The sequence below is a fragment of the Sus scrofa genome, chromosome 2 (genome assembly GCF_000003025.6).
Source record: "Sus scrofa isolate TJ Tabasco breed Duroc chromosome 2, Sscrofa11.1, whole genome shotgun sequence".
NCBI lineage: Eukaryota > Metazoa > Chordata > Mammalia > Artiodactyla > Suidae > Sus > Sus scrofa.
This window is the reverse complement of record NC_010444.4, coordinates 11,123,967-11,151,713: the sequence shown is the minus strand read 5'-3', so window position 1 is coordinate 11,151,713 and position 27,747 is coordinate 11,123,967. Positions and strand designations below refer to the sequence as shown.

General features: G+C 35.6%; 1 protein-coding gene across 1 annotated transcript in view; it reads left to right on the top strand.

The window, feature by feature from the left end:
* Nucleotides 1–26,009, top strand: part of MS4A13 (membrane spanning 4-domains A13) — a 37,952-nt gene extending 11,943 nt beyond the window's left edge. Inside the window, exons 4-5 of the mRNA XM_021084549.1 lie at nucleotides 3,739–3,834; nucleotides 25,629–26,009. Coding sequence (XP_020940208.1) covers nucleotides 3,739–3,834; nucleotides 25,629–26,009 — 477 coding nt within the window. The remainder of the gene's footprint in view (nucleotides 1–3,738; nucleotides 3,835–25,628) is intronic.

Below are 27,747 nucleotides of genomic sequence, written 5' to 3'. Positions count from 1 at the left end.
TAACATACAAGGGAACCCCCATAAGACTGTCAGCTGATTTTTCAGCATAAACTGCCTGCCAGAAGGGAATTGCATAATATATTTTAAATGATGAATGGAAAAACCTACAACCAAGAATATTCTACCCAGAAGGGCTCACACTCAGATTTGACAGAGAAATCAAAAGCTTTCCAGACAAGCAAACGCTAAAAGAATTCAGTACCATCAAACCAGCTCTACAACAAATGCTAAAAAACTTCTCTGGGTGAAAAAGAAAAGAGCACAATGAGAAACAAGAACATCATGAAATGGGAAAGCTCAACAAAGTCACTAAAGGCAAACATACAGTAAAGATAGAAAACAGTAATCATGAGAGGAAGAGTGTACAAATTAAAATGTATTTTTAATTAGGAGACCAGCAACTTAATCATAGAAAAACTAAAACCTAATGGTACAAAACCTAATGGACTTATGTACAAAAACCTAGTGGTAACCACAAACCAAAAATCTATTAATAGGTATACACAGAAAAAAAAAGAAAAAGGAATCCAAACACAATACTAAATATAGTCCTCAAATCACAAGAGAAAAGGGAAACAAACAAAAAAAGACTGACACAAATCCATAACAGTTTATAAAATGGCAATAAGAACATGCATGTTGATAATTACCTTAAATGTAAACAGATTAAATGCTCCAACCAAAACACTTAGACTGGTTGAATGAATACAAAAACAAGACCTGTATATATACTGTCTACAAGAGATACACTTCAGATCCAGAGACATACACACTGAAGGTGATAGGATAGAAAAGGGTATTCCATGCAAATGAAAATCAGAAGTAAGCTGGAGTAGCAATGTGATGCACCACATTAACAAATTGAAAAATAAAAACCATATGATCATATCACTAGATGCAGAAAAGCTTTTGACAAAATCCAATACCCAATTCTGATTTAAAAAAAAAAAAAAACCCTCCAGAAAATGGGCTTAGAGTGAACTTCCTACCTTAACATAATAAAGTCCATACATGGCAAAAGCACAGCTAATATCATTCTCAATGGTAAAAAAGTGAAGGCATTTCTGCTAAGATCTGGAACAAGACAAGATGTCCACTTTCACCACTTTTATTCAACATCATTTTGGAAGTCCTAGCTAAAGCAATTAGAGAAGAAAAAGAAACAAAAAGAATCCAAACTGGACAGGAAGAAGTAAAACTGTCACTGTTTGCAGATGACATGATATTATACATAGGAAATCATAAAGATGCTATCAGAAAACTACTAGAGCTCATCAATGAATCTGGTAAAGTGGCAGGCTACAAAATTAATGCACAGAAATCACTTGTGTTTCTATACACTAACAACAAAAGATTGCGAAGAGAAATGAAGGAAGCAATCCTATTTATCATCACATCAAAAATAATAAAATACCTAAGAATAAACCTACCTACAGAGGCAAAAGACTTGTACTCTGAAAACTGTGAGACACTGATGAAAGAAATTGAAGATGACACAAAAAGATGGAATGATATACCATGTTCTTGAATCAGAAGAATCAATTTTGTCAAAATGACCATACTGCCCAAAGCAATCTACAGATTCAATGCAATCACTATCAAATTACCAATGTCATTCTTCACAGAACTAGAACAAAACATTTTTAACTTGTATTGGAAACATAAAAGTTCCCAAATAGCAAAAGCAATCTTGAGAAAGAAAACAGATCTAGAGGAATTAGGGTATATGACTTCACACTATACTGAGAAGCTATAGTAATCAAAACAGTATGGTACTGGTACAAAAACAGACATATAAATCAATGAAACCAGGGTAGAGAGCCCAGAGATAAACCCACACTACCTATTGTCAAATAATCTATGACAAAAAAGGCAAGAATATATAATGGAGTAAAGACAGCCTCTTCAATAAGTGGTCCTGGGGAAAATGAACAGCTAATTCATATAAAAGAATGAAATTAGAATATTCCCAGATACCATATACAAAATATTTTCAAAATGGATTAAAGGTCTAAATGTAAGACTGGATATTATAAAATGCCTAGAGGAAAACATAGGCAGAACACTTTGATGTAAATTGCAGCAATATCTTTTTGGATCCATCTCCTACAGTAATGGAAATATAAACAAATGGAACCTAATTAAACTTAAAAACTTTTGCACAGCAAAGGAAACCATAAACAAAATGAAAAGACAGCCTAAAATGGGAGAAAATATTTGCAAATGATGCAATTGACAGGGGATTATCCATCTCCAAAACATACAAACAGCTTATCCAGCTCAATATCAAATGAACAAAAACAACCCAATCAAAAAAGTGAACAGGATATCTACTAGACATTTCTCCAAGAAAGACAAACATATGACCAAAAGGCCCTTAAAAATACTCAACATCACTAATTATTAGAGAAATACAAATCAAAATTACAATGAAGTATCACCTCATCCCAGTCAGAATGGCATCATCAAAAAATCTGCAAAAGATAAATGATTGAGTGGATGTGAAGAAAAAGGAACCCTCCTACACTGTTGGTGGAGATGTGTGTGTAAATTAATACAGGCACAATGGAAAACAGTATGGAGGTTTCCTTATAAAACAGAAAATGGAACTATCACATGATCCAGCAATGCCAATATCTGGAGAAAACCATAATTCAAAAAGATACATACACCTCAGTGGTTCATTGCAGCACTATTTACAATAACCAAGCGACCTAAATGTCCATCAACAGAGGAATGGATAAAGACGTCATACATATATACAATGGAATGTTACTCAGCCATAGAAAAGATCAAAATAATACCATTTGCAGCAACATGGATGGACCTAGAGATTATTATACTAAGTGAAGTAAGTCAGAGAAAGACAAATATTATATGATATTACCTATATGTAATAAAAATGATATGAAATAACTTATAAAACAAGCTCACAGGTTTCAAAATCAAACTTATGGTTACCATAGGAGAAGCCATGGGAGGAGGAATAAATTAGGAGAGTGGGAATAACATACATACTACTGTATACAAAAGAGATTAATAAAAGGACCTACTATATAGCACAGGGAAGTCTACTCAATAGTTTCTAATAACCTTTATGGGAAAAAAGAAACGATAAATGTGTATGTATAACTGATTCACTTTGCTGAAACTAATACAACCTTGTAAGTAACTATACTCCAAAAATTGTTTTTAAATTCAAAATGAAAAATTACAAATTACAACTTGACACCACATATATTCAAAGGATCGTAAGAGACAAGCAATTATACTCCAATGAAATGGAGAACCTGGAAGAAATGGATGAATTCTTACAAAGTTACAGTCTTCCAAAGACAGACAAATCATGATACCACTAATAAATGGAATCTTAAAATACAAACGAGCTTATTTACAAAACAGACCCATAGATGTAATAGAGGACAGACATAATGTTATCAGAGGAGAAGGTGGGGAGGGATAAATTAGGAGTTTGGGGATTGCCATATACACACTACCATATACCAACAAGGACCTATTGCATAGCCTGGGAAACTGCACTCAGTCTTTTGTAATAACCTGTAAGGGAGAAGAATCTGAAGAAGAATATATACATATTAAAAGAATATATAATATTGAATCACTGTGCTGTACACCTGAAAGTAACACAACTATAAATGAACTGTACCTCAATAAGTTTTTTTTTATATTTTTTTACAAAGATAATAATGCAAATATCTCCCTATTTTCTGGTTTCAGAAACTTGGGAGAGAAATTTCACGTGTTTTACTGGGCTTCTACCCCTTGGAATTGGGTATCTCATTCACATACACAATCTTCAGCTGTGTTGGTTTGGTAAGTGTTTATTTAACTCTCTGGCAAATCAAGAGACATAGATTTCTAGGAAGCAAACACTATGGGGACATGAAATGTTCTGATACAGTGTGTTTAGAACTACTAAAAAATGAATATGTAATTTTTACTTCACTTTTTAATATTCTTTATAAAATTACAAAAGAAATGCATAAAACAATATTTAAAAGTAAAAAAAAAGAGCAAGAGGTTATTTTCCTTTTAATGTAGTCCTCATCATTCTCTCATTTATCAAAATCTACACAAAAAGACACACAGTTATTTTACTAATTGTGTGATCATACTGTTTTGTCACATGCATTTTTCTTAACTATCATCTTTATAAAATAATATCTAAACAAGGCCTTTTTTTTTTTGCTTTTTTTTTTTAGGGCCACACCTGAAGTGTATGGAGGTTCCCAGCTAGGGGTTGAAGCTAAGCTGCCGCTGCCTGCCTATGCCACAGCCATAGCAACATGGGGTCTGAGCTGCATCAGTGACCTACACCACAGCTCAAGGGAATGCTGAATCCTTAACCCACTGGGCGAGGCCAGGGATTGAAGCTGCATCCTCATGGATACTAGTTAGGTATGTTACTGCTGAGCCACAATGGGAACTCCTCTGAACAATGCCTTTTAATAGCATCATACTCTTCCTTAGTATTCCTTTTAACATTCCTTTATTGCTGCTGCATACTTAACTTTTGTCTAGTTTAACTTATAAACCGTGATGCCGTGAAAATCCCACTACGTATGTGCCCATCCCATATATGTATGCAGTAATACTTTTTTCTTTGCAGATAAGATCAGTATTTCTATAGGTGGTTGATTCCTAGAAATGTAATTGGAAGTTTAATAACATCCTAAAATGCTGTATTAATTCACAATACCACAAAAGTTTATGAGACTGGTTATTTCTTCTCAAGCTTAAAGGTTAGATATCTGGAGTTCCTGCTGTGGCAGAGTGGGTTAAGAATCCAACTGCAGCAGCTTGGGTCACTGCAGAGGTGCAGATTTGATCTCTCCCCAGCTTTGTGGGTTAGAGGATCTGGCATGGCCAAAGCTGCAGGATAGGTTGCAGCTGCATCTCAGAATCAATCCCTGGCCTGGGAACTTACATATGCCATGGGTGTGGCCATTAAAAAAAGAAAACTACGCAGTCATTTATTCTTCCTTCTTATGGAGGGCCCACCATTTACTAAGCATTGTAATAGGCACTGAGGACACAATGATTAACATAACAACATCCCAGCCCTCAGGGTGCCTGCATTCCAGTGGGAGAGAAAGACTATAAACAAACAAATACATAATAATTTCAGGAAGTCGAAAAATATCATACAGTAAAATGAAACACAGTAAGAAGATAAGGCAAAGATTATTTTTCCCAAGATGGTAAGGGAAGACCCACTGAGCAGAGACCAACTGAAGTACGTAAGTACTATGAGACTACATGTAAAAAGGTTTTTCCAAGAATAGGGAACGATAGGACTTCCAGAATGGCTGGATGAGGATATGGCAAATTTCCCTAAAAATAAATTATAAAGCTGGACGAAATTGTCGATAAACATCCTTTTAAAGATTCTGGAAATTTACCAGATCATACAGCAAATTGAGAAAGGTTTGTTTAAGAAAATTTACCTAACCTTTAAGAACAGTGGATGTCTGTGACATTTTATCCTGGGACTGTTCCAGTTCTTCCAGCTCCCCTCCTCAACACCAACTTCCATTCTGCAGAAGTTTACCTAGATGTGGCAGACTGTGAGGACCAGCAGCCTCCTTTCTGGAGAGGGCTGATTTTATTTGGAGTGGAGCTCCTAAAGTTTTATGAACAGGGATGTTATTAAAACAATAATGGTCTCACTTGTAAACAATCTGGAAAAGCCAATATAACACCTAGCCTATAACGCCTTATTATAATACTTATTATGGCAAGAAATCAGAAACCAGCTAGAAACTTACCAGAGATATTCTAAGAATAAGATTCTTATAGTGGGCCTTGATAATATCCTATTTATCCCTCATGGCCTGAAAGATTACTAAAGTGCATGAGGCTGTGCATGCACTAAGGAGACTGGAGAGGGCCCTGGTAGGCTCTTACTCCTGACTGAATAAGAGGCCTTGTACCACACAAAGTAAAAGATGTGATACATTTATAGATGGCCTAAACTTTGAATGCTTTTCTTAAGTTACACTTATTCATTGATAAATGGTGGTTGTCTTATTGGCTTAAGGTATATGTTACTTTGCTAAGGTTATCATAACAAACTACCACATACTGGGGGCTTAAATAACATAAACTTGTTTTTTTAACAACTCTGAACGCTGGAAGTATAAGATTAAGATGTTGGCAATGTTGGTTTCTTCAAAGGCCCCTTTCCTTTTCTTTCAAACTGCTTTCTTCTTTCGGTGTCATCACATGGTCTTCCTTCTGTATATGTGTGTGTCATAATCTCCTCCTATGACAAGGACATCAGTCATATTGAGTAAGACCCACACTAATAACTTCATCATCGTAACTTCATTACTGCTTTAAAGACCTATCTCCAAATACGGTCACATTCTGAGACACTGGGGATTAGAACTTTAACATGAACTTTAGGAGGACACGATTCAGCCCAGAGCAAGATGTTTAAGCATAACCTCTAACCAGTCATTACTGACCACTTATGCTGACCCAGGGGAGAACCTAGGAAACTAGCCTTAAATATAAAAACAGAATTAAAAACTACCAAAAAGTAAGCATAAAATATCAGAGGCTACATACTGCAGTCCACAAAATTTCTACAGGCAAATCACAAAAGAAAGCAGTAACAACCACTCCAGAGGAAAGATGAGGCAATCAGAATCCAAAGTTGCTACAACATATTATCTAAAATATCCATTTTTCAATAACAACAACATATTATATGCAAAGAAAAGAAAATAGTGACCCATACACATGAAAAAAAGCAGTCAGTAGATATTGTGTTTGAGGGGAGGAAAAGAAAAAAGTTGGACTTCACAAAGAAAGACTTCGAAGAATTAAAGGTAAACTTGTTTAAAGAATTAATGGATGATATAATGACTAATCAAATAAGAATATTAGGAGTTCCCATTGTGGCTCTGTGGGTTATGAAACCAACTAGTATCCATGAGGATGCAGATTTGATCCCTGGCCTTGCTCAGTGAGTTAAGGCTCTGATGTTGCAGTAAGCTGTGGTGTAGGTCACAGATGAAGCTCGGATCCCATGTTGCTGTAACTGTGGTGTAAGCTGGCAGCTGCAGCTCCAATTCAACCCTTAGCCTGGAAACTTCCATATGCCACAGTTGCGGCCCTGAAAATAAAAAAAACAGATATCAGTGTCTATTCTGTTGATGATAGCAATGGTATCATGCTGTTTCTATGTGTCTAAATTTATCAAATTGTACATATGAAATATGTATAGTTCTTTGTATATCAGCTATGCCTCAATGAAGCTGTTACTTTTTTGATAAATAAGAATATCAATAAAAGAGAAATTATTAAAAAGAACCAAGTGGAAATTCTGCAATTTAAAAATATGATAAATGATATGAAAAACTCATTAGAGGAGCGTCAAGAGCAAATCTGAGCAGACAGAAGGAAAAATCAGCAAACGTGATAGAACATTTTAAATCATCTAGTCTAAAGAACAGAAATAAAAATGAACAGAGCCTCATAGATATGGAGGACACCATCTAGTGCACAACATATGCATAATGAGTCCCAGAAAATGGAGCAATGAGAAGAAAACTTGAAGAAATAATGGCCAAAAATTTCCCATATTTGTTGAAAAATTCTATCCATCTAAGAAACTCAATAATCTCTACTTAGAATAAACACAGAGATTTACCCCTAGATGCTTCAGAGCCACTCTGATAAAAAAGGGAAAATCTTGGGAGTTTCCTTTTGGTGCAGTGGATTAAGGATCTGGCATTGTCATTACAGCAGCTTGGGTAACTGCTGTGGCATAGGTTTGACCTCTGGCCTAAGAACTTCCACATGATGTGGGTGCAACCAAAAGAAAAAAAAAAAAAAAAAAAAAACCAACCAACCAAAAAAAAAATCTTAAAAGCAGCAAGAGAAAAATGACTTTATTTGCAATGTAAACCACAATAAGATTAGTAGTTAGACTCATCAGAAACAATGGCAGCTTAAGGCAGTGGGATGGTGTACTAAAGTTTTGGAGGAAAATACAGTCAAGCATGAATTCTACATCCTTTAAAACTATCCTTCAAAGATGAAGGTGAAATAAAGGCATAACACAGATAAACAAAGACAGTGAATATGTGGCCAGCAGAACTTCTTTACAGGAAATGTTGAAAGAAATTTGTTTGACTGAAAGAAAGTGATATCAGGTGGAACTCAAATACACATGAAAAAATTAAAGAGCATCAATAAAGATAATTATGTTGATGACTATAAAAATAGTATAAATATGTCTTTTGTTCTTTCTTGACTGACTTAAAAGACAATTTCATAAATTGTTCTGGGCTCACCCAAATAATCCAAGATAATCTCCTTATTTTAAGGTCATGCTCTTATCAACCTTAATTCATGTCACAGCTGCTCAGCTCTGCCTTATAACATGAGTAGCCATAACCAGTATTAAAATGAATGGATATAGCTTTGTTCCAGTAAAATCTTACAGAACAGGTAGTGGGCCATGTTTGGTTCATTTGCCATAGTTTGCCAACCTCTGATCTATAGATACATATTTTCTACTTTTTTTCTGAAATTTTAAAAGAGTTAAGAATTATAACACTATCTTGTTAGTTATATAACATATTTAGGTTTAATATATATGGCAATAATAGCACAAAGGAAGGGGAAGGAATACAGAGACATGAGAACAAAGTTTCTATATTTCACTGGAATTAAATTAGCATTCAAGTGGAGCAGATTGTGATAAATTAAAATGCATGTTGTAATCCCTGACCAATGACTCAGAAAATCCAAAATATTATACTAACAAAATTAACAAATTAAGATAATACACAAAAAGTATCTATTTTTTAAAAAACAGATAAAGGAGGAACATAAGACATGAGACATATAGAAAACAAATAGCTAAATGTCAGACATAAATCCAGCATTTCAATAATAACATTAAAACTAAGAGATATTAAGTACCTAAAAGAATGACTATATTTCAAAATACAATTCTATAAGATGATAATAACTATGGATAAGAGAAATTTCTCACACACTCCTAGTTGTAATATAAATTATTGCAACAACCTTGAAAACCTATTAGGCATATATATACTGAAAGTTAAGATGTGCATACCCTATTAGTAATTCATTCCTTATTATTTACTCAACAGAAGTGTGTATACATGTAGCAAGATATACTTCCAGGAAATACATATATAGTTTATTCATAATAATCCCAAAGTGGAAATGCATTCGGTAAATGGTGGATATACTGAGGTCTATAATTCTATGAAATTCTACGTAGTAATTAAAATGAGCTATACTGACGCTTAAAAACATATACAAGCCTCATACATACAATGTTGAATAGTGAAAAGTGACTCAAAAGAATGCATACTTTTTTAATCCATTCACATGAAGTTTAAAATCAGGCAAAATGGAAACTAAGCCACAATGTTTAGGAAGCTGTTGATAAAATTAGAAAGAAAAGATGGATTACCTAAAAGTCAAAATGACTGTTACTTTCAGCGGGAAGGGACAGATAACAACTGGGAATATTACAAAGTGATTTCTAGGGTACTGGCTGTTCATATTGCAGAAGACTATGAATATTTTATTATAAAACCCTAGAGTATACCAGAGGTTACAAGAGGTTCTATAGGAATTAAGAGAGTGGATTGAGGTAGAGATGAAACAGAAAGAACACAAATGTCACTTTAACATTTTATTCTGTAAACATCAGTATCATATTTTTTAAAAACTAAGTACTTATATGTATGATATTAGGAATCAATGTGATTTATAAGAGGTTATTTTTTTTTTCAGTGTCGCAAAAATGAAGACACTCACACAGAGGAAGCTGAAAGTACTCTTTAAAAACTTAGAAACGTGAGATTTTTCCTAGCACTCTTACCTGATGTGGGCCCTAATGATATATCTGTGTAAGAAAATGCTACAAAGCCCACAGATTTTCTGCAAAAGAAAATACACAAGGTGAATTTTTCTTATCAGTATTCAAGAAAATTCTTTGCACATATTTTTGTAGGCTCCAGTTGGAAATCTTTTCCCTAATTAAATATGATATCATTACAAGGAAGAATTTATTTTCTTGATACTCTGGATAGCTGTCACCTTTTCCTACTGGAGCTTTAGTAAAAGACCATTGAATAGATTTGTGATTTTCTCTAGAGTGCAAGCTACACAAACTTGGAGCATGATATTGTATAATTATCAGGAGAATTTTAAATTATTTATGCCTCTACAAGTAAAGAGTACATTTCAACTTGTGTTCTTCTACTTGAACTAGCTTCTACCTGAACAGAGTATGAATCAAATGACATCCACTTCATTTTCCCCCATTGTTCTTCTTTAACTGCTCCCTTCCTCATTAAAGTTCCATTCTGCCCTGAAAGTCTCTGCTGTCTTTCTTCCCTTTCATCCCCCCTTCTTATTTCGTCTCATCCCTTGGATCACTGTTCAATTGCTTTGCAAAGTAAACAGGATGCGTTTCCACATGAAGGAAAACTTCCCAAGGAAGTGTTATGAATTGAGATGTCCTTTCTTCAAATATGGAATTTCAGAAAGCATTGCTCAGCAGTATTAATCATGCTTGTGAGTATATGCAGCTCTTTTTAATTGTGCTGCTGTTTTTTGTTTTCGGCCTTGTCTCTCATGAGCTTTCATCTGTTGTTATCTAATACTACAAATTAAGATTTTGTCATACTAAGAATTTCAATGCTTAGCTCATGAGTATCAGCTTCACACACATTGTCCAATGAATATATTAAACTTTGGAGTATCAAAAATTAGCAAGGTACCTCATTACAAAGAGTTTTTATTTCAGGAGAGGAAACAAACAGGTAACAAATCAATACAGATTATGCAGCGTGATACATGTACTAACAGAAGTATGAAAATATTGAAGTAGCACAGAAAAAATAATGATCCTTCCACTGGGGAATAAGAGGAAATAAAGCTTTATGAAGAATATGGCCTCTGAGCAGGGGATTAACTGTACTTTACCAAACAAATTGAAAGGTGGGAGGACATTTCAAATAGAAGAATTAGCTAATGCATGTGAAAAAGATCATAGTATATTCCAGTAGCTAATAAAATAATGAAAGAGGGATTAAGATGGCAGAATAGAAGGACCGGAGCTCACCTTCTCTCATAAAAACAATAGAATTACAACCAAATGCTGAACAACCTTCAACCAAATGGACTGGAAACTTTAAAAAAATATATCCTATTCCAGAAGACAAAGAAGGGGCCACATCAAGATGGTAGGAGGGGTGATTATGTGATATAAGCAACCCATACCCACCAGGTGGGAAGCCCACAGACTGGAAAGTAACTGTATCACAGAGACTCACCTACAGGAGTGAGAGAACTGAGCCCCACATGAGGTCCCCATGCCTGGGGATTTGGGATTGGGAGAAAGAGACTCCAGAGCATCTGGCATTGAAGACCAGTGGGACCTGTGTGCAGCAGCTCCATAGGACTGGCTGGGGGAAACAGAGATCCCATTCTTGAAAGGTACACATGGGCTTTCATGTGCCCTGGGTCCCAGGGCAGCATGGAGGCTCTGTGGGAGTTTGGGTCAGACATGACTACAGTTCTTGGAGGATCTCCTGGGAAAACGGGGTGACTGTGGTTCGTTGTGGGGGAAGGACATTGGAAGCAAGGGTCTCGGGAGTATTCATCAGCATGTGTTCCTCTAGAGGTGGACACTTTGGGAGAATCTGGCCCCACATCAGCACTGAGAAGCCTCAGACCAAACAATAATCCAGGTGGGATCACAGCCCCATCCATCAGTAAACAGGCTACCTAAAGACCCCCCAGACACACAGCCACCTCTAATCTCACCAAGAGACAAAGCCCCACCCACCAGAGGGAGAGAAATCAGTGCCACCTACCAGTGGGCAGGCACCAATCCCTCCCATCAGGAAGCCTACAGTAAGCCCCCATACCAATTTCAGCCACAGGGGGAGCAGATACCAGAAGTAAGAGAGGCTAAACTCTATTGTCTGCAAAAAGGAGACCACACCAAAAACCTATAAAAATGAAAAGGCAGAGAACTGTAACTCAGATAAGGGGACAAGAAAACCCCCAAAAAAACAGCTAACTGATCTGGAGATTATCAGTCTCCAGGAAAAGGACTTTAGACTGCTAATGCTGAAGATGATGGAAATAAACTAGAAGCAAAGATTGATAATTTACAGCAAACATTGAGCAAAGAAATACAAGATTTAAAACTCAAGCAAGCAGAGATGCAAAATACAATAAATAAAATAAAAAATTCATTAGAAGCAACCAATAGCAGAATACAGGAGGCAGAAGAATGAATAAGTAAAGTGGAGGACAGACTAGTGGAAATCACTGATGTGGAACAGAAAAGGGAAAAAAGATTGAAAAGAAATGAAGACAGTCTCAGAGAACTCTGGGACAATGTTGAATGCAACTACATCCATATTACAGGGGTGCCAGAAGGAGAAGAGAGAGAGAAAGGGACAGAAAATATTCAGGGATAATAGCCAAAAACTTCCCTAAAATGGGAAAGGAACCACTCACTCAAATCCAGGAAGCACAATGAGTACCATATAAAATAAACCCAAGGAGGAACACCCCAAGACACATATTAATCAAACTGACCAAAATTAAGGACAAAAAAAAAAAAATACTGAAAGCAGCTAGGGAAAAGAAACAAATAACATACAAGGGAACCCCAATAAGACTATTGGCAGATTTTTCAGCAGAAATTCTGCAGGCCAGAAGGGCATGATATACTTAACATGAAGAAAGGAAAAAACCTCCAACCAAGATTACTTTACCCAGCAAGACTCTCATTCACATTTGAAGGAGAAATAAAAAGCTTTACAGATAAGCAAAAGCCAAGAGAATTCAGTACCACTAAACCAGCTTTACAACAAATACTAAAGGAACTTCTCTAGGCAGAAAAGAAAAGGCCACAACTAGAAACAAAAATATCACAAATGACAAGGCTCACCAGTACAGGTAGGTATACAGTAAAGGTAGGAAATCATCCATACACAAATATGCCACCAAAATCAGAAATCATGAAGAGGTGGGTACAAATGCAGGACACTGGAGATGCACTTGCAATTAAGAGACCAACAACTTAAAACAATCTCATATGTATATAGACTCCTATATCAAAACCTCAGGGTAACTGCAAACCAAAAATCTACAATTGATACACACACAAATAAGAAAAATCAACTCAAATACAACACTAAAGATAATCATCAAACCACAAGAGGAGAGAACAAGAGAGGAAGGGACAAAAAAGACCAACAAAAACAAATCTAAAACAGTTAATAAAATGGCATTAAGAACATACATATCAATAATTACCTTAAATGTAAATGGACTAAATGCCCCAACCAAAAGACATAGACTGGCTGAATGGATACAAGAACAGACCCATATATATGCTGTCTTCAAGAGACCTACTTCACTTCTAGGCACACGAACAAACTGAAAGTGAGAGGATGGAAGGAAATATTCCATGCAAATGGGAATCAAAAGCTGGAGTAGCAATGCTCATATCAGACAAAATAGACCTTAAAATAAAGGATATTGTAAGAGACAAAGAAAGACATTACATGATGATCTAAGATCAATCCAAGAAGAAGATACAATTGTAAATGTATATGTACCCAACATAGATCACCTCAATATATAAGGCAACTGCTAAGAACCTTGAAATGAGAAACTGACAATAACACAATAATAATGGGGGACTTTAACACCCCCCTTACAGCAATGGAGAGATCATCCAGACAGAAAATCAACGAGGAAACACAGGCCCTAAATGAAGCATTAGACCAGATGGACTTAATAGATACTTATAGGACATTTCATCCAAAAGTAGTAAAGTAGTAACAGAAGAGAAGAAGATCAAGAGTGAAAGTAGGAGACCTAGGAATAGATCAGATGATAAGGTCAAATCATCAAAGACTGATGACTAAAGTACTTTGCAGACAATAGGAAATCACTAAGAGCTTTTACGGAGGAAATGATAGGCTTGTATTTACCCTTGAAAAAGTATTAAATAGAGGGAAATGTGTTCAAAAGGTAAATTTAATAAGAACTAGAGTGTAGGTGACAGTGTTGGATAACTGCCACAGTGATTCAGACAAGCAGTGAAAAGAGAGATTAAGTTTTAGTTGTGTTGATTGATTAAACATAAGGTGTAAAGAGAAAAAAAAATCTAAAATCACTCTCCTTTGGAGTGGATAAGCAATGAGATCCTGCTGTATCACACAGGGAACTATATCTAATCACTTGTTATGGAACACGATGGAGGATAATGTGAGAAAAATAATGTATATATATGAATAAATAGGTCACTTTGCTGTACAGCAGAAATTTACAGAACATTGTAAATCAACTATAATTTTAAAAAAAATTTAAATCACTCCCCAGTTTCTGAATTGGGTGACAGCTGCAGTGATGCAAAATGCAGGAGACCTAGCAGGATTGGATAAAATGATAAATTCTATTTTGAATAAGTTGAGTTTGAGATAACTAGAAGATATTAAAGTAGAGGTGTCTATTAGACAGCTGAAAATACGTAACTGGAGATTGAAGAAAGGTTAGCTATGTAGGAAGGGATTAATTTTGATGGTAATTAAAAATATGGAAATAGGAGGGTTTGTATTTCCAGCAGTTCAAAACTAGGTTCTTGCAGCAAAGCCTCCTACAAAGAACACAACAAAAGCAAGCCAAAAATTTTAAACAACATCTATTTGAAGGTGTTGGAAATCTAGGATTTGAGGGAGCTGGAATTTAAAAAACAGAAAGTCCAGAATTGAAACCAAAGGATGATCCAGGTTTTTAGCCTAACTTTTCCCAAAAATGCATTTTCTGAATCACAAAGAACAGATGAGAGGTTAAGAAGCTAAGAGCTTCTCATATTCTTAAAAGATTATAAGGACTACATTGGGACCTCAGGCTCATGAGAGCACAAGAAGTTCATAGACACTGAGGACTTTCTGTTCTAATTCTTACAAGGGCTATATCCTAACAGTAAAAGTGAGAAAAATAAGACATTCCTCTCATAGTCTGATGCTCAGCTCAGTTACAGGTTGTATTAAAGTGAGCTTCTGCAAATCTAACATTCTACCAAAGCAAATATAAATCATTTCTAGAGGAGGATAGCATTATCCAGAGCAAGTTATCACTACAATTTTCCTACACAATGTCTGCAATTCAATAATAGTAAAATAAAAATTAACTTAAATCCAAGAAAAAATACAAGCCCACAATAGGTCCAAAAAATGGATTTATAAAATCTTAAATGACAAGATTTCAGCAGAGAAATGAAAATTATTTTTTAAAGAAGAATCCAGTGTAAATGAGAACTATCACAATAACTGAAGTTAAGGTCTAAATACATAACTGTAACAGCAATTAGACAAAGCTGACAAATAAGTAAGCTGGAAGAAAGACCAAAAGGAAAAAATTAGATTGAAACATTGATAAAGTGTTGGAAAATGCAGTGTGGGGATAGACAAGGTAAGAGACATATGATGCTGGTGAAAAGTTCCAATACCATGTATTTGGAATTTCAAAAGGAGAGTAGAAATAAGAGAAAATAAGTAATATTTAGAGATTATATCTTGGAATTTTCTCAAGTTGATAAAAAATTGCAAAGTATAGATTCAAGAAGGGTTACAATCCGGAGTTCCCATCGTGGCGCAGTGGTTAACAAATCTGACTAGGAACCATGAGGTTGCAGGTTCAATCCCTGGCCTTGCTCAGTGGGTTAGGGATCCAGCGTTGCTGTGAGCTGTGGTGTAGTTTGGCTTGGATCCCCGTGTTGCTGTGGCTGTAGCGTAGGCCAGTGGCTATAGGTCCAATTCAACCCCTAGCCTGAGAACCTCCATATGCTGTGGGAGTGGCCCAAGAAATGGCAAAAAGACAAAAATAAATAAATAAATAAAAAATAAAGAAGGGTTACAATCCTAAGCTAAGTAAATACAAAAAAAAAAAATGGTGGCTGACTTGCTAACAAAAATAATAAAAGCCAAATTTATCAATGTTAAATTAAAATTTTAGTAAATATTCATCAGACAAAAGGGAAATGATCTTAGATGGAAATTTGAAGTGGCAACAAGAAAGGAAAGAATAAAATTTTAAAGGGTAAATGTCTGAGTAAATATAAATAAATAATGACCATGTAAACAATTTCTAGGAATACTAAAATAGATTTAAAAGACTTAAATAGCACAAGGAAGGTCATAGGTGTAGTTAAGGTATTCTAGACTCTTTGTCTTGTCTGTAAAGCAGTAAAGAACTAATTTACAACAGCCCTTAATAAAATGAGGGTGCATGTTGTAATCTCTAAGAAAAACACAGAAAGAATACTGAAAGACTATGTAACAACCCAGGAGTTCATTAAAATAAAATAAAAATATGTGAGAAATCTGAAAGGGGGGAAGAAAGTAAAGAAACAGAACACAGGTAAATAAATTAGTATTAGAGAAATTATTAAAGCAAGAAAAATTCTTGGGATGAAGAGGAAATTTCATCAGAAGTGTCAATCCACCAGGAAGATGTAATTCTATATTTGTATGTGAATAATATTAAAATACAAAAAACAAAAGTTGAGCGAAAATGAGCAACATCATCATGATTATACTGGAAAAATTTTAAGAATTTTTGTCAGTAATTGATGGAATAAGCAGACAAAAATCAGTAGGAATATAGAAGATTTGAATAAAATACAACAATACTCACCCACCTGAATAGCAAAGAAAAGAGTGATAATAACAACTCTTTGTGATCATGTGGAGAACCTGTAACTTATATATGCTGCACGTAGGAATATATTAATTGTTTAAAACACTTTGGATACTAGTTTGAGAATATCCAATATGGAAACTTCAATCCTAGGTTGAAAGGCTAAAAATGTGTACATATTAGCCTATATGTTCAACAAAAGACAGGAATACCCATGGAATAGTCACAGAATCAGTATTCCAAAACCCAACTGGAAAAAAAAAAATCTAAAATTCCAAATCCGAATGCTCATCAATGATAGAATAGATTTCATTAAATAAATTTAACACTGAGCAAACATATTAAGCACAAAGTGGGATTTCCTGTTGTAACTCAGCGGGTTCAGAACCTGTCAAGCAAGTATCCATGAGGATGCAGGTTTGATCCCTGGCCTTGCTCAGTGTGTTAAGAATCCAGTGTTGCCACAAGCTATTGCTCAGATCCCATGTTGCTGTAGCTGTGAAGTAGGCCAGCAGCTGCAGCTCCAATTTGACTCCTAATCTGGGAACTTCCATGTGCTGCAGGTGCAGCCCTAAAAAGAAAAGAAAAAAGAAAAAGAAATAAAAAATAAGTGCAAAGTATTATATACTTCAGGATTCAATTTGGTTAAGGATCAAAAACCAAAAAAAAAAAAAAATGCATGTTGGAAGTCAAGATTGTGGTAACTTTTCAGAATAAAGGATGGAAATTAAACAGCATCATTCTAAATAACCCTCAGGTTAAAGAGAATTTCTCAAGGGGAGTTTTTTAAATGTACATAATAATGAAAATTTGAGCTATCAATTTTTTTGTGATATAGCTGTAACAGTGAAATTTATAGCATTTAATGTTTACACTAGAAAATAGGAACTGTCTTAAATCAACCTAAACTCTGACCTCAAGAAACTAGAAAAATAGCAAAATTAACACAAAGCAAGAAGAAGAAAGTAAGAAATAAAAGGAAATAGTGAAACCTAGGACAGAAAAATAGAAAACAAAACAAAACAAAGAACTGATTCTTGAAAAGACTGATGAAATTGACAAGAGTTTAGGAGGACTGATAAAAGAAACATTTCTAACTAACATAAGGTATGAAATGAGATATCACTATAGATCTACAGACATCAAAAGTAAGGGAACACTACAGACAACTCTATATGAATAAATTGGACAACTTACTTGAAAGGGTCCAATTCCTTGAAAAGTAAAAGCTACCACAAATCATTAATATGAAATAGATCATTTTAATAGCCCTAGAAATATTTTTCAAATCTAATTTATAATTTAAAACTGTATGCAAAAAAATTTCCAAGCCTACCTAGTTTCACTGGAGAATTCTATGGAATATTTTAAGGAAAACTAATGCCAATTCTGCATAATCTCTTTCTGAAAATACAGGAGCCAGAAACACTTCCCATTATCCTGATGTCAAAACAATTAAAAATAAAAAAGGAGTAAAAAAAAAAATCCCTACATGAATAAAAATGCAAAGATTTCTTTAAAAAATTAACAATACAATTACTTGAATGGATCTCAAGAGCATTATTCTGAGTGAAAGACAACCTCAAAAAGGCCACATGTGATATAATTCCGCTTACACTGTTTACCCTTGAACAACCCAGGTTCAAACTGCATAGGTCTACTTATAATACATAGATTTTTTTTCAATAAATGCTGTAGTACTACATGACCTGTGATTGACTGAATTCATGGATGCAGAGCTGCAGATATAGAGAGTCAACTGTGGGACTTGAGCATCCATGGATTTTAGTATCACTTCTGGGTCCTGGAACCAGCCCCCATATTGTTCAAGGGTCAACTGTATAAATATTCTCAAATGACAAACATGGAGATATGGGAAACAGATTCCTGACTGTCAGGGTTAAGGATAGTGGGGATAGGCGTGATTAAAATGAAGTAGCATGAGGGACATCTTTGTGATAATGCAATCGTTCTGCATATTGATTGTGTCAGAGGTTACGTGAATCTACAGGTACGCCCCACTTTTTAAAACTTCACTTTATACTATTTCACTTTTAGGTAAGACCTACCTTAGTACCTGTTTTTGCTGAGAGAAATCTGAAAAGGATTGTCACATTTATGGGGGAAAAAGGGGCAAAAAGCAAAAATAGCATTCAGTGTTTATTCTGCAGCAAACAGTTATAGAGGCAGCAAGCTCTCCAAACAGCAAGAGTGGTACTACCAAGCTCCTTTCCCAGAAACTATGCTTGGCATCTCAGCATTAAGCCACCATACCTTTGAACTGTGTCTCTGAGCATCTGTGCTTTATCTTGATTTATTTTGTGTATCCATGAGCAAGATGTATTTTCTTTTCAAAGGTAATTTCTTTTTTGTTTTGTGCTATTTCAGCTTACCAGAGATTTTATAGGAACACTCTTCTTTCAGGTGGTAGGGGAAATCTGTACACATGATAAAATGACATAGAACTATACTCACACATAGTACTAATATGAAGTTCCTGGTTTGAATAATTGTATTATATCTGTGTAAGATGTAACTGTTGGGGGTGCTGGGTAAGGAATATATGAGGCCTCTCTGTACTTTGTTATCTTTATGAATCTATAGTTACTACAAAACTAAAAGTAAAAAACAGAAAATTTATGGGTCGTGATATCACAGGGTTGGAGAGGGGCTTCTCAAGAGATAGTAATGCTTTCTTTCTTAAACTGAATGGGGGGTTACATGGATTTTCATTGTGGTTAATTTATCTAACATATACTGGATGTATACAGCTTCTGACATATTTAATTCAACCCAATTATTTTTTAAAATGTGAGAATGTGTAAAACCAACCAGGATGAAAGTATTGAGTGAATAGAGTGTACTGAGGGAAGAACCCTGAAGAAAACTAACTTTAAGATAATGACAGGAAAGAGGATGTAACAGAGTCTGGAAGTGGTCATAGGAAAAAGAAAAGAAAATTAGGAAATTATAGTATCATGAAAGCCGAAGGAGAAGTGAGTTCCAAGGTAGGGACTCAATTATGTCAAATAAGTCAGTAGTGGAATTGGAAAATAATAAATTCTCAGTACTTATATCTTTGGCAAAATTTCAGGAAGTTAAAAAATTTTAACAGGATATGGAAACATAGAGATAAGAGGATGAACTAATTTGTGCTATTTATACTCTCAAAAAGGTTAGGAAAAACTTAAACATATATACACCAAGAGAAAAGAGAGGGTACAGAGAACTGATAAGTGGCAGCCTGTACAATGATCACAGATTCTTCACATCATCATATGCATGCCACTTTGAAATGTGACTTTGCAGCTCCTAAATATATTAAACATTATTAACCCATCTTAAGGCAAAAATAGGTAATAAAATAATATTAATAGAAATAATGGCTATATTATCCAAACAAAAAGCCAGTCAGGAAATAATGGACTTGAACTATACTTTAGAACAATTGAACCTAATGTATATATAGAAGATTACATACAATAGCAGCAAAACACACACTCATCTCAAGGAGACATCGAACACCTTCTAGGATAAATTATATATTTAGTCACAAAACTAGTCTTCACAAATTTAAGAGAACTGAAACCATACCAAGTATCTTTTCCAATCACAATGGTATGAAACTACAAATAACATGAGGAAAGATGGAAATTTCACACAAATGTGAAAAATAAAATGCCGATCAACAACCAGAGTGTCAAAGAAGAAATCAAATGGTAAATCAAGGAGTTCCCATCATGGCTCAGTGGTTAACAAATCCACTAGAACCCTGAGCTTGCGGGTTTGATCCCTGGCCTTGCTCAGTGGGTTAGGTATCTGGCATTGCCGTAAGCTGTGGTGTAGGTCACAGACGCAGCTTGGATCCCGCATTGCTATGGCTCTGGTGTAGGCCGGTGGCTACAGCTCCGATTCAGCCCCTAGCCTGGGAACCTCCATATGCCATAGGAGCGGCCCTAGAAATGGCAAAAAGACAAAAAAAAAAAAAAAAAAAAAAAGGTAAATCAAAAAAATATCATGAGACAAATGGAAATCGAAACACAACATATCAAAACTTGTTGGAGGCAGTGAAAGCAGTTCTGAGAAGAAAGTGTATAGGAATGAATGTTACATTAAGAAACAAAGATCTCAAGTAATCAATCTAGTCTTACAATTCAAGGAACTAGGAAAAGAACAAACTAAGCCCAAAGTTAGTGAAAGGAAGAACATAATAAAGATTAGAGCAGAAATAAAATAGATACTAGAAAGACAATAGACATGATGAACAAAATAAGAGTTGGATTTTTGAGAAGATAAAATTGACAAACTTTTAGCTAGACTAAGGGAAAAAAATAGATGTCTAAAAGGAAGAGACATTACAACTGTTACCAAACAAATATGAAAGATCATAAGAAAATCCTAGAAACAGTTACACGCCAATGAATTAGATAACTTCAAAGAAATCGATAAGTCCCCAGAAACCTACAAGTTAAGACTGAATCTTGAGGAAATAGAATATATGAGCAGACCAATAACAGACAAGGGTGTTAAATCAGTAATCAAATCTCCCAACAGGCGTTCCCACTGTGGCACAATGGGATCAGTGGCATGGTAGGAGCACTGGGGCACAGTTTCGATCCATGGCCCAGCACAGTGGGTTAAGGATGTGGCATTGCTGTTGCTGCAGCTTAGGTCACAACTATGGCTCGGGTCTGATCCCTGGACAAAGAACTCCATGTGCTATGCATGGCCACACACAAAAAAATCTCCCAACAAACAAAATCTCAGGACAGGTGGCTTCACTGGTGAGTTTTATCCAACATTTAAATATCCAATACTTCCAAACTCTTCCCAAAAAATAAAGAGTAAGGAACACTTCAAAATTCATTTTGCAAGACCAGTATTGTCCTGATACCAAAGCCAGACAAGTACACTATAAGAGAATAAATTGTAGGCCAATACCCCTGATTAAAATAGATGCAAAAGTCATCAACAAAACATTAGCAAACTGAATTCACAAGTATATTAAAAGGATCACACTACATCATTCAAGTGGAATTTTCTCTGGGATGTAAGAATGGTTCAACATACACAAGTGATATACCACATTAACATAATGAAGGATAAAAATCATATGATCATTTCAATGGATGCAGGAAAAACATTTGACAAATTTTAACATTCTTTTATGATAATTCAAAAACATAAGAATAGAAATAAATGTACTTCAACATAATAAAGCCATATATGACAAACCCACACTTAAACATCATACTCAAGATTGAAAAGCTGAAAGCTCTTGCTCTTAAGATCAGGAACAAAATGAGAATGCTCACTCTTGCCATTCCTGTTCAATTAATACTGAAAGTCCTAGACTGAAAAATCAGGCAAGGAAAAGAAATTAAAAGCATCCAAATCAGAAAGAAGAAGTAAAATTATCTTTGTTCACATATGACAGGATATTATATATAGAAAATCCTAAAGATTCCACAAAAACTGTTAGAACCCTAACTAATAGAAGAATTAGTAACATTGCAGGATACAAAATCAACATACAAATATTGCATCTATACCTTTACAATGAGCTACAGTAGAAAGAGAAATAAAAGAATCCCATTTGCAGTAGCATCAAACACAATAAAATATTTAGGAATAAATTTAACAAAGGTAGTAAAAGATCTATAGACTTAAAACCTTAGTACATTGATGAAAGAAAGGGAAGAAGACACAAATAATTGAAAAGATACTACATGTTCTTAATGAGAAGAATTAATAGTGTTAAATATCCATATGACCCAATGCAATCTATAGATTTAATGCAATCTATAAAAATTCCAATGGCACTTTTCTAAGAAATAGAAAAAAATCCTAAAATTTATATGAAACCACAAAACCCCAAATAGCCAAAGCAATCTTGAATAAGAGGAACAAAGAGAGATAATACTGAAAACTTTCCTAACTTGGAAAGGAATCACTCACTCCAATCCAGAAAGCACAACAGATACCATGTAAAATAAACCCAAGGAAGAACACTCGAGACGTATATTAATCAAACTGAACAATATTAAAAACAAAGAGAAAATATTGAAAGCAACTAGGGGAAAGCAGCAAATAACACTCAAGGGAACCCAGATAAGGTTATCAGCTGATTTTTCAGCAGAAATTCTGCAGGCCAGAAGGGAGTGGCATGATGTACTTACTCTGCCCAGAAGGCTCTCATTCAGATTTAAAGGAGAAATCAAAAGCTTTACAACAAGCAAAAGATAAGAGAATTCAGCCCACTAAGCCAGCTTTACAACAAATACTAAAAGAACTTCTCAGTTAGAAAAGAAAAGGCCACAACTAGAAACAATAAAATTGCAAACAAGAAGGCTCACAGTAAAGGAAAACATAGTAAAGGTAGGAAGTCATCCACACACAAATATGACACCAAACCAGCAATCATGAGAAGAGGAGGATACAAATGCAGGATACTGGAGATGCATTTGCAGTTAAGAGACCAGTACTTAAAACAGTTTTGTGTATATCTCTATATAGATTCCTATATCAAAACCTCATGGGGAATGACAAAAGGAGGCAAGAACATGCAATGGAGAAAAGAAAATCTCTTCCAAAAGTAGCATTTGGAAGATTGGAAAGCTACATGAAAAATAATGAAATTAGAACACTATATACAAAAAATGAATAAACTCTATATATAAAAAATAAGTTCAAAATGGATTAAAGACCTAAATGTAAGACTGGATACTATAAAACTGTTAGAGGAAAACGTAGGCCAGACACTCTTTGATAAAACTGCAGCAACATCTTAGCTCCACCTCCTAGACTAATGAAAATAAAAACAAATATAAACAATCGGGACCTAATTAAACTTTTTTTTTGTTTTTGTCTTTTCTAGGTCCAAACCCATGGCATATGGAGGTTCCCAGGCTACGGGCCTAATTAGAGCTGTAGCCACCGGCCTATGCCACAGCCACAGCAGTGCAGATCCGAGCCGCATCTGCAATCTACACCACAGCTCAGAGCAACGCTGGATCCTTAACCCACTGAGCAAGGCCAGGGACCGAACCCTCAACCTCATGGTTCCTAGTTGGATTCGTTAACCACTGCGCCACAATGGGAACTCTGAGGGCTAATATATTGATAGAATTAAAACAAATATTCCTTCTAAATGATTTTCCTGGGAAGTTAAGAAAAAATGCTGGGGTAAATGTGTACTTTTTTTGTTTGTTTGCTTATAGTTGAGCATAAGGGGAAACAAAATCCTCCTATATAAAACTGTAAATAAATTATAAGTTGATTTCTATGTCTCTACCCTCCTAGGACAATAGAATAGGTATGATTTTTCTGTCTCTGTGTCTTATTCATATGTATTCTCCTGGGACCAAGAATACTTGGCAGATCATCATTAACCACAAGATTAAAGGGACAGTGAAATTTGTGGTCTCTATATTTTATAATTTGCTGTATACAAAAAGGCAGGATATTCTCCAAAAATCAGAAGTTCTACAGCTAGAGTTGAAACATCAGGTGCTATCCCCAGAAAATTCGGTGCAGTTGTTCAGTAAAGTTATATATAGTTCTGCCCTTTCTATACTTACCATTGCAAATCTGGAAGACAAAATTTATCTTCAACTTGTTTCATCCATCAGTGATGCAGAGAACTCTTATCAAAGGTACATCTACCTCTTCCATTTCCATGCCAAGTGCTTCTAAAATTTATGTCACAGGCCCACACTTAAGAAACAACCCAGAGGCAATACTAGTGTTCAAGAGAGTGTACCCTTGCCCCAAAAGAGTATGGAGGTCAGGAATTTATGAGAAGATTCTGGCACCTAGGAGCACTGGAACTGAAGGAAATGCTGAGACTTGGGACTTTAGGAGGCAGGAGGGGGTTGGGAACCAGATTATAGGGCCTGTTTTCAAGTACTTGCATACATGTCTGGGTTAAACCAGAGATGCCCAGATAATCCTTTTTTTCTAATCCTAGGTTCTCATGGGAACAGACTATTAGCCCTCCAACTTTGAAATTCACTCATGTTAAACTACAAATGATTGGTAGAAGACAGGATATAAAAACAAAGAGTTCAAATTATGTGAAGAAATAAAAGTACAAGGGACTCAAGTATGAGTTTCAGGCTGAAAGAATAGAAATCATGTTCATTTACCAAATTAGGCCTAAGATATTTTAGTTTTACTTCTAACAATGTGTCAGACAGCAGGGATATTCATCAATAAAGATTATAATAGGGAGTTCCCTGGTAACCTAGTTATTAAGGAGTCAGCAGGTTGAAACTGCTATGGCTTCAGTTTGATTCCTGGCCCAGAAACTTCTACATGTTAGGGTGCGGCCAAAAAAAGATTATAATAACTGGAATGTGAAAAAATTTCCCACAGATGATTCAATGGAAGAAACTAATAAGGAGGGAGAAAAAAACAGAGAGAATTTAGTAATAATGCCACAGTCTTATTAGTTAACCAAATTTTCAACAAATCAGACTATCCGAACTGACTTTAAATCCACATATTTTAAGAAAACAAAACGTTTCCAAGCATTAAAAATTAAGAGCCAACCTCTAAAATTCAATGAAAAAGGAAAATAGAGTAATGCTACCCATGCACACACAAAAAGTTCTAATGTCTGATAATAGTATCTCCCTACTTACTGGACTTAATCAGATTCATTCAAAAATAGAGATTTAATCAAAATGAATTCATTTTGGCAGCTTGACTGCTCTGATCAAAGGAAAAAAGCAGGCACATATGTTGAAGGGCAAGTAGCTTGATGAAGATGAACCTTGTGAAGATTAAAGGTAGAAGGATTTTTGCTGATACTAACCTAACAGAGAAGTGGAGAGGGGGGCATGTATTTGATGGAGATGTCTCTGCAGAGGTAGCCAGGGAATCAGGAGTGCCCCGATTGTGATGCCAAAAGCCGTCAGAGGATGATGCCAACACAGGCAGCAAAGGGTTTGTCTATGTCAACTCCCTTCCCCAACATCTCTTTCTCTCTCCGTGTCCCGGGACCTGCAGAATCCGCAGGGCTTCGAGGACCCCACCACGCAGGTGTTCCCACGGGGCTCCTGGTGCAGCCGCCCCGGAAGCGGCGCTCTTGGCTGCAGTTGCAGCGGTGGAACCGCGTGGGGGGTGATGAGGGGCACCACCAAAGAAGCAGCGCCCACTCGGCAAGTGCTGCCACCAGGACTTCTGGGGCAGAAAAGGCCCGAACTAAGGGCGCACCCGAGAGAGCCCACCACTCTAGCCCTGTGATGAAGTAAGTGAATGCAGGGGCCCGTGGTCGGTGTGGACCACGCTGAGGGCAGGCGTTCTCAACGCTAGTTCTTCTGAATTTTCAACTTTGTACCAATTTCTCTTATTTGCTCCCCCAAACAACCCTGTTTGCTGCTGAGGAAACACCCTTTGAAAGAATAAATGACATGGGTAAGAACAAGATTTGAACGCAAATTTGGCTCTTTGTACGTCTACATTTTCTCAGTTTCAAGTGACAATAGGCCAGCTTAAAGAACTCAAGCCTAAGAGTTCGTGTGAATGGAAGTTGACTAGTGAAGAATTTAAAGACAGTCTTAGATTTCAGAAATGGCTGTAAATAAAAGGGAAGGGGCGAGAAGAAGAGCCAGACTGGAGATTCAGGAGAGTGGATTATGAGAGTAGATTGCCATACGAGAAAAGTTAGAAGACAAGGTGATTTTTTTTAAATGGCCTCTTAGTTGCAAGAAACTGCCCCTTACTAGTTTTAGCAAAATGGAGATATATTTGTTGTAATATATGAACATATATGATTATATAATGTAAGGGCAAGAAGTTAGCCAGGTTTCCAAAAGAAACTGGAACTAGAAAATTGAAAGCCCTCAGAAACTCAGCAAGTTCTGCTGCTCCTCATCTCTTTTTTCCTCTGGGTGTCCTATTTTTCTCATTCTCAAATGTCACTCTCCAAACACTTTCTCCACAACTCTGTCCATTAGAGTAGAGCATGCAATGCCACTGCTCCTAAGGTTTTAACTTCCCCTCAAGAAATCAGACCAAACAATGTGGGAAAGAGGACATTATGAACCCACTTTGAGTTATATGTTCACATTTTGCCTAGCTATCTAAGATTAAGGAAAAATTCTCATAGATATTAAATATGGAGTCTAGGGACAACTGATATGAGTTATACAGAAAAACCAAAGGTTATCCACAATTTTAATGATAGTTATCCATAAGTTTTACTTGTCTTATCTATAGAATCCCTTTCCTATATCTTCATAGGTCCCTAGTTTATGAAGCCCATCTTTACAAAGTAAAATACAGAGCACTTTCCTTTTTAGAATCCCTGCAGCTGATATAGGCATTCAGGTTCTGTCAGTCAGACACCCCCACACCAGACTTTAATTGGAAGGAAACAAGGATAAGAGAATAAACCATAGCAAGAAAAAAATCCAATTTTTCTGACCCTGTGACTGTAGGAATGTGGGTAATTTCTAAAGGAACTGATGGATCAGAGCAACCACTGTATTCTATGTACTGCAGTCCAATTTAAGGTTGTCAAATGAAGAACACTATTTGAGTACTAATTATTGGATTTTTCAAGTTAGTAATATTGATGGTTTGATGAAAAAGAGGGGACTAAGAAACAGTGAAAAATGAGCAGTTCTAGGATTAGATTTCTCTCAATTTTAAGTATCTTATCAGAGAACATAATTACTATTTCTTTTTCTCCACATTTTCCTGTAGAAAAGAAACATTTATCTTCTCGTTTCTCTATTGTATCCTAGTGAAAAATGCCAGGACGTCATCTGTGGATAAGAGAGGAAACTAGAATGATGGGGGTAAGAACTCAATGCTACTTGAGTGAATAAATGACTATAGTGTTGCAATTTCTAAATTTGAAAAGGAGAAGATATTAACCACCTCTATTATGAACTCCTCAATTGAAAGAGAAGTAATGAAAGTGTCCTGAAATAGTTATGTAATACCTGCATTTTCCACATGCCACCTGAACGTATCAACTATATA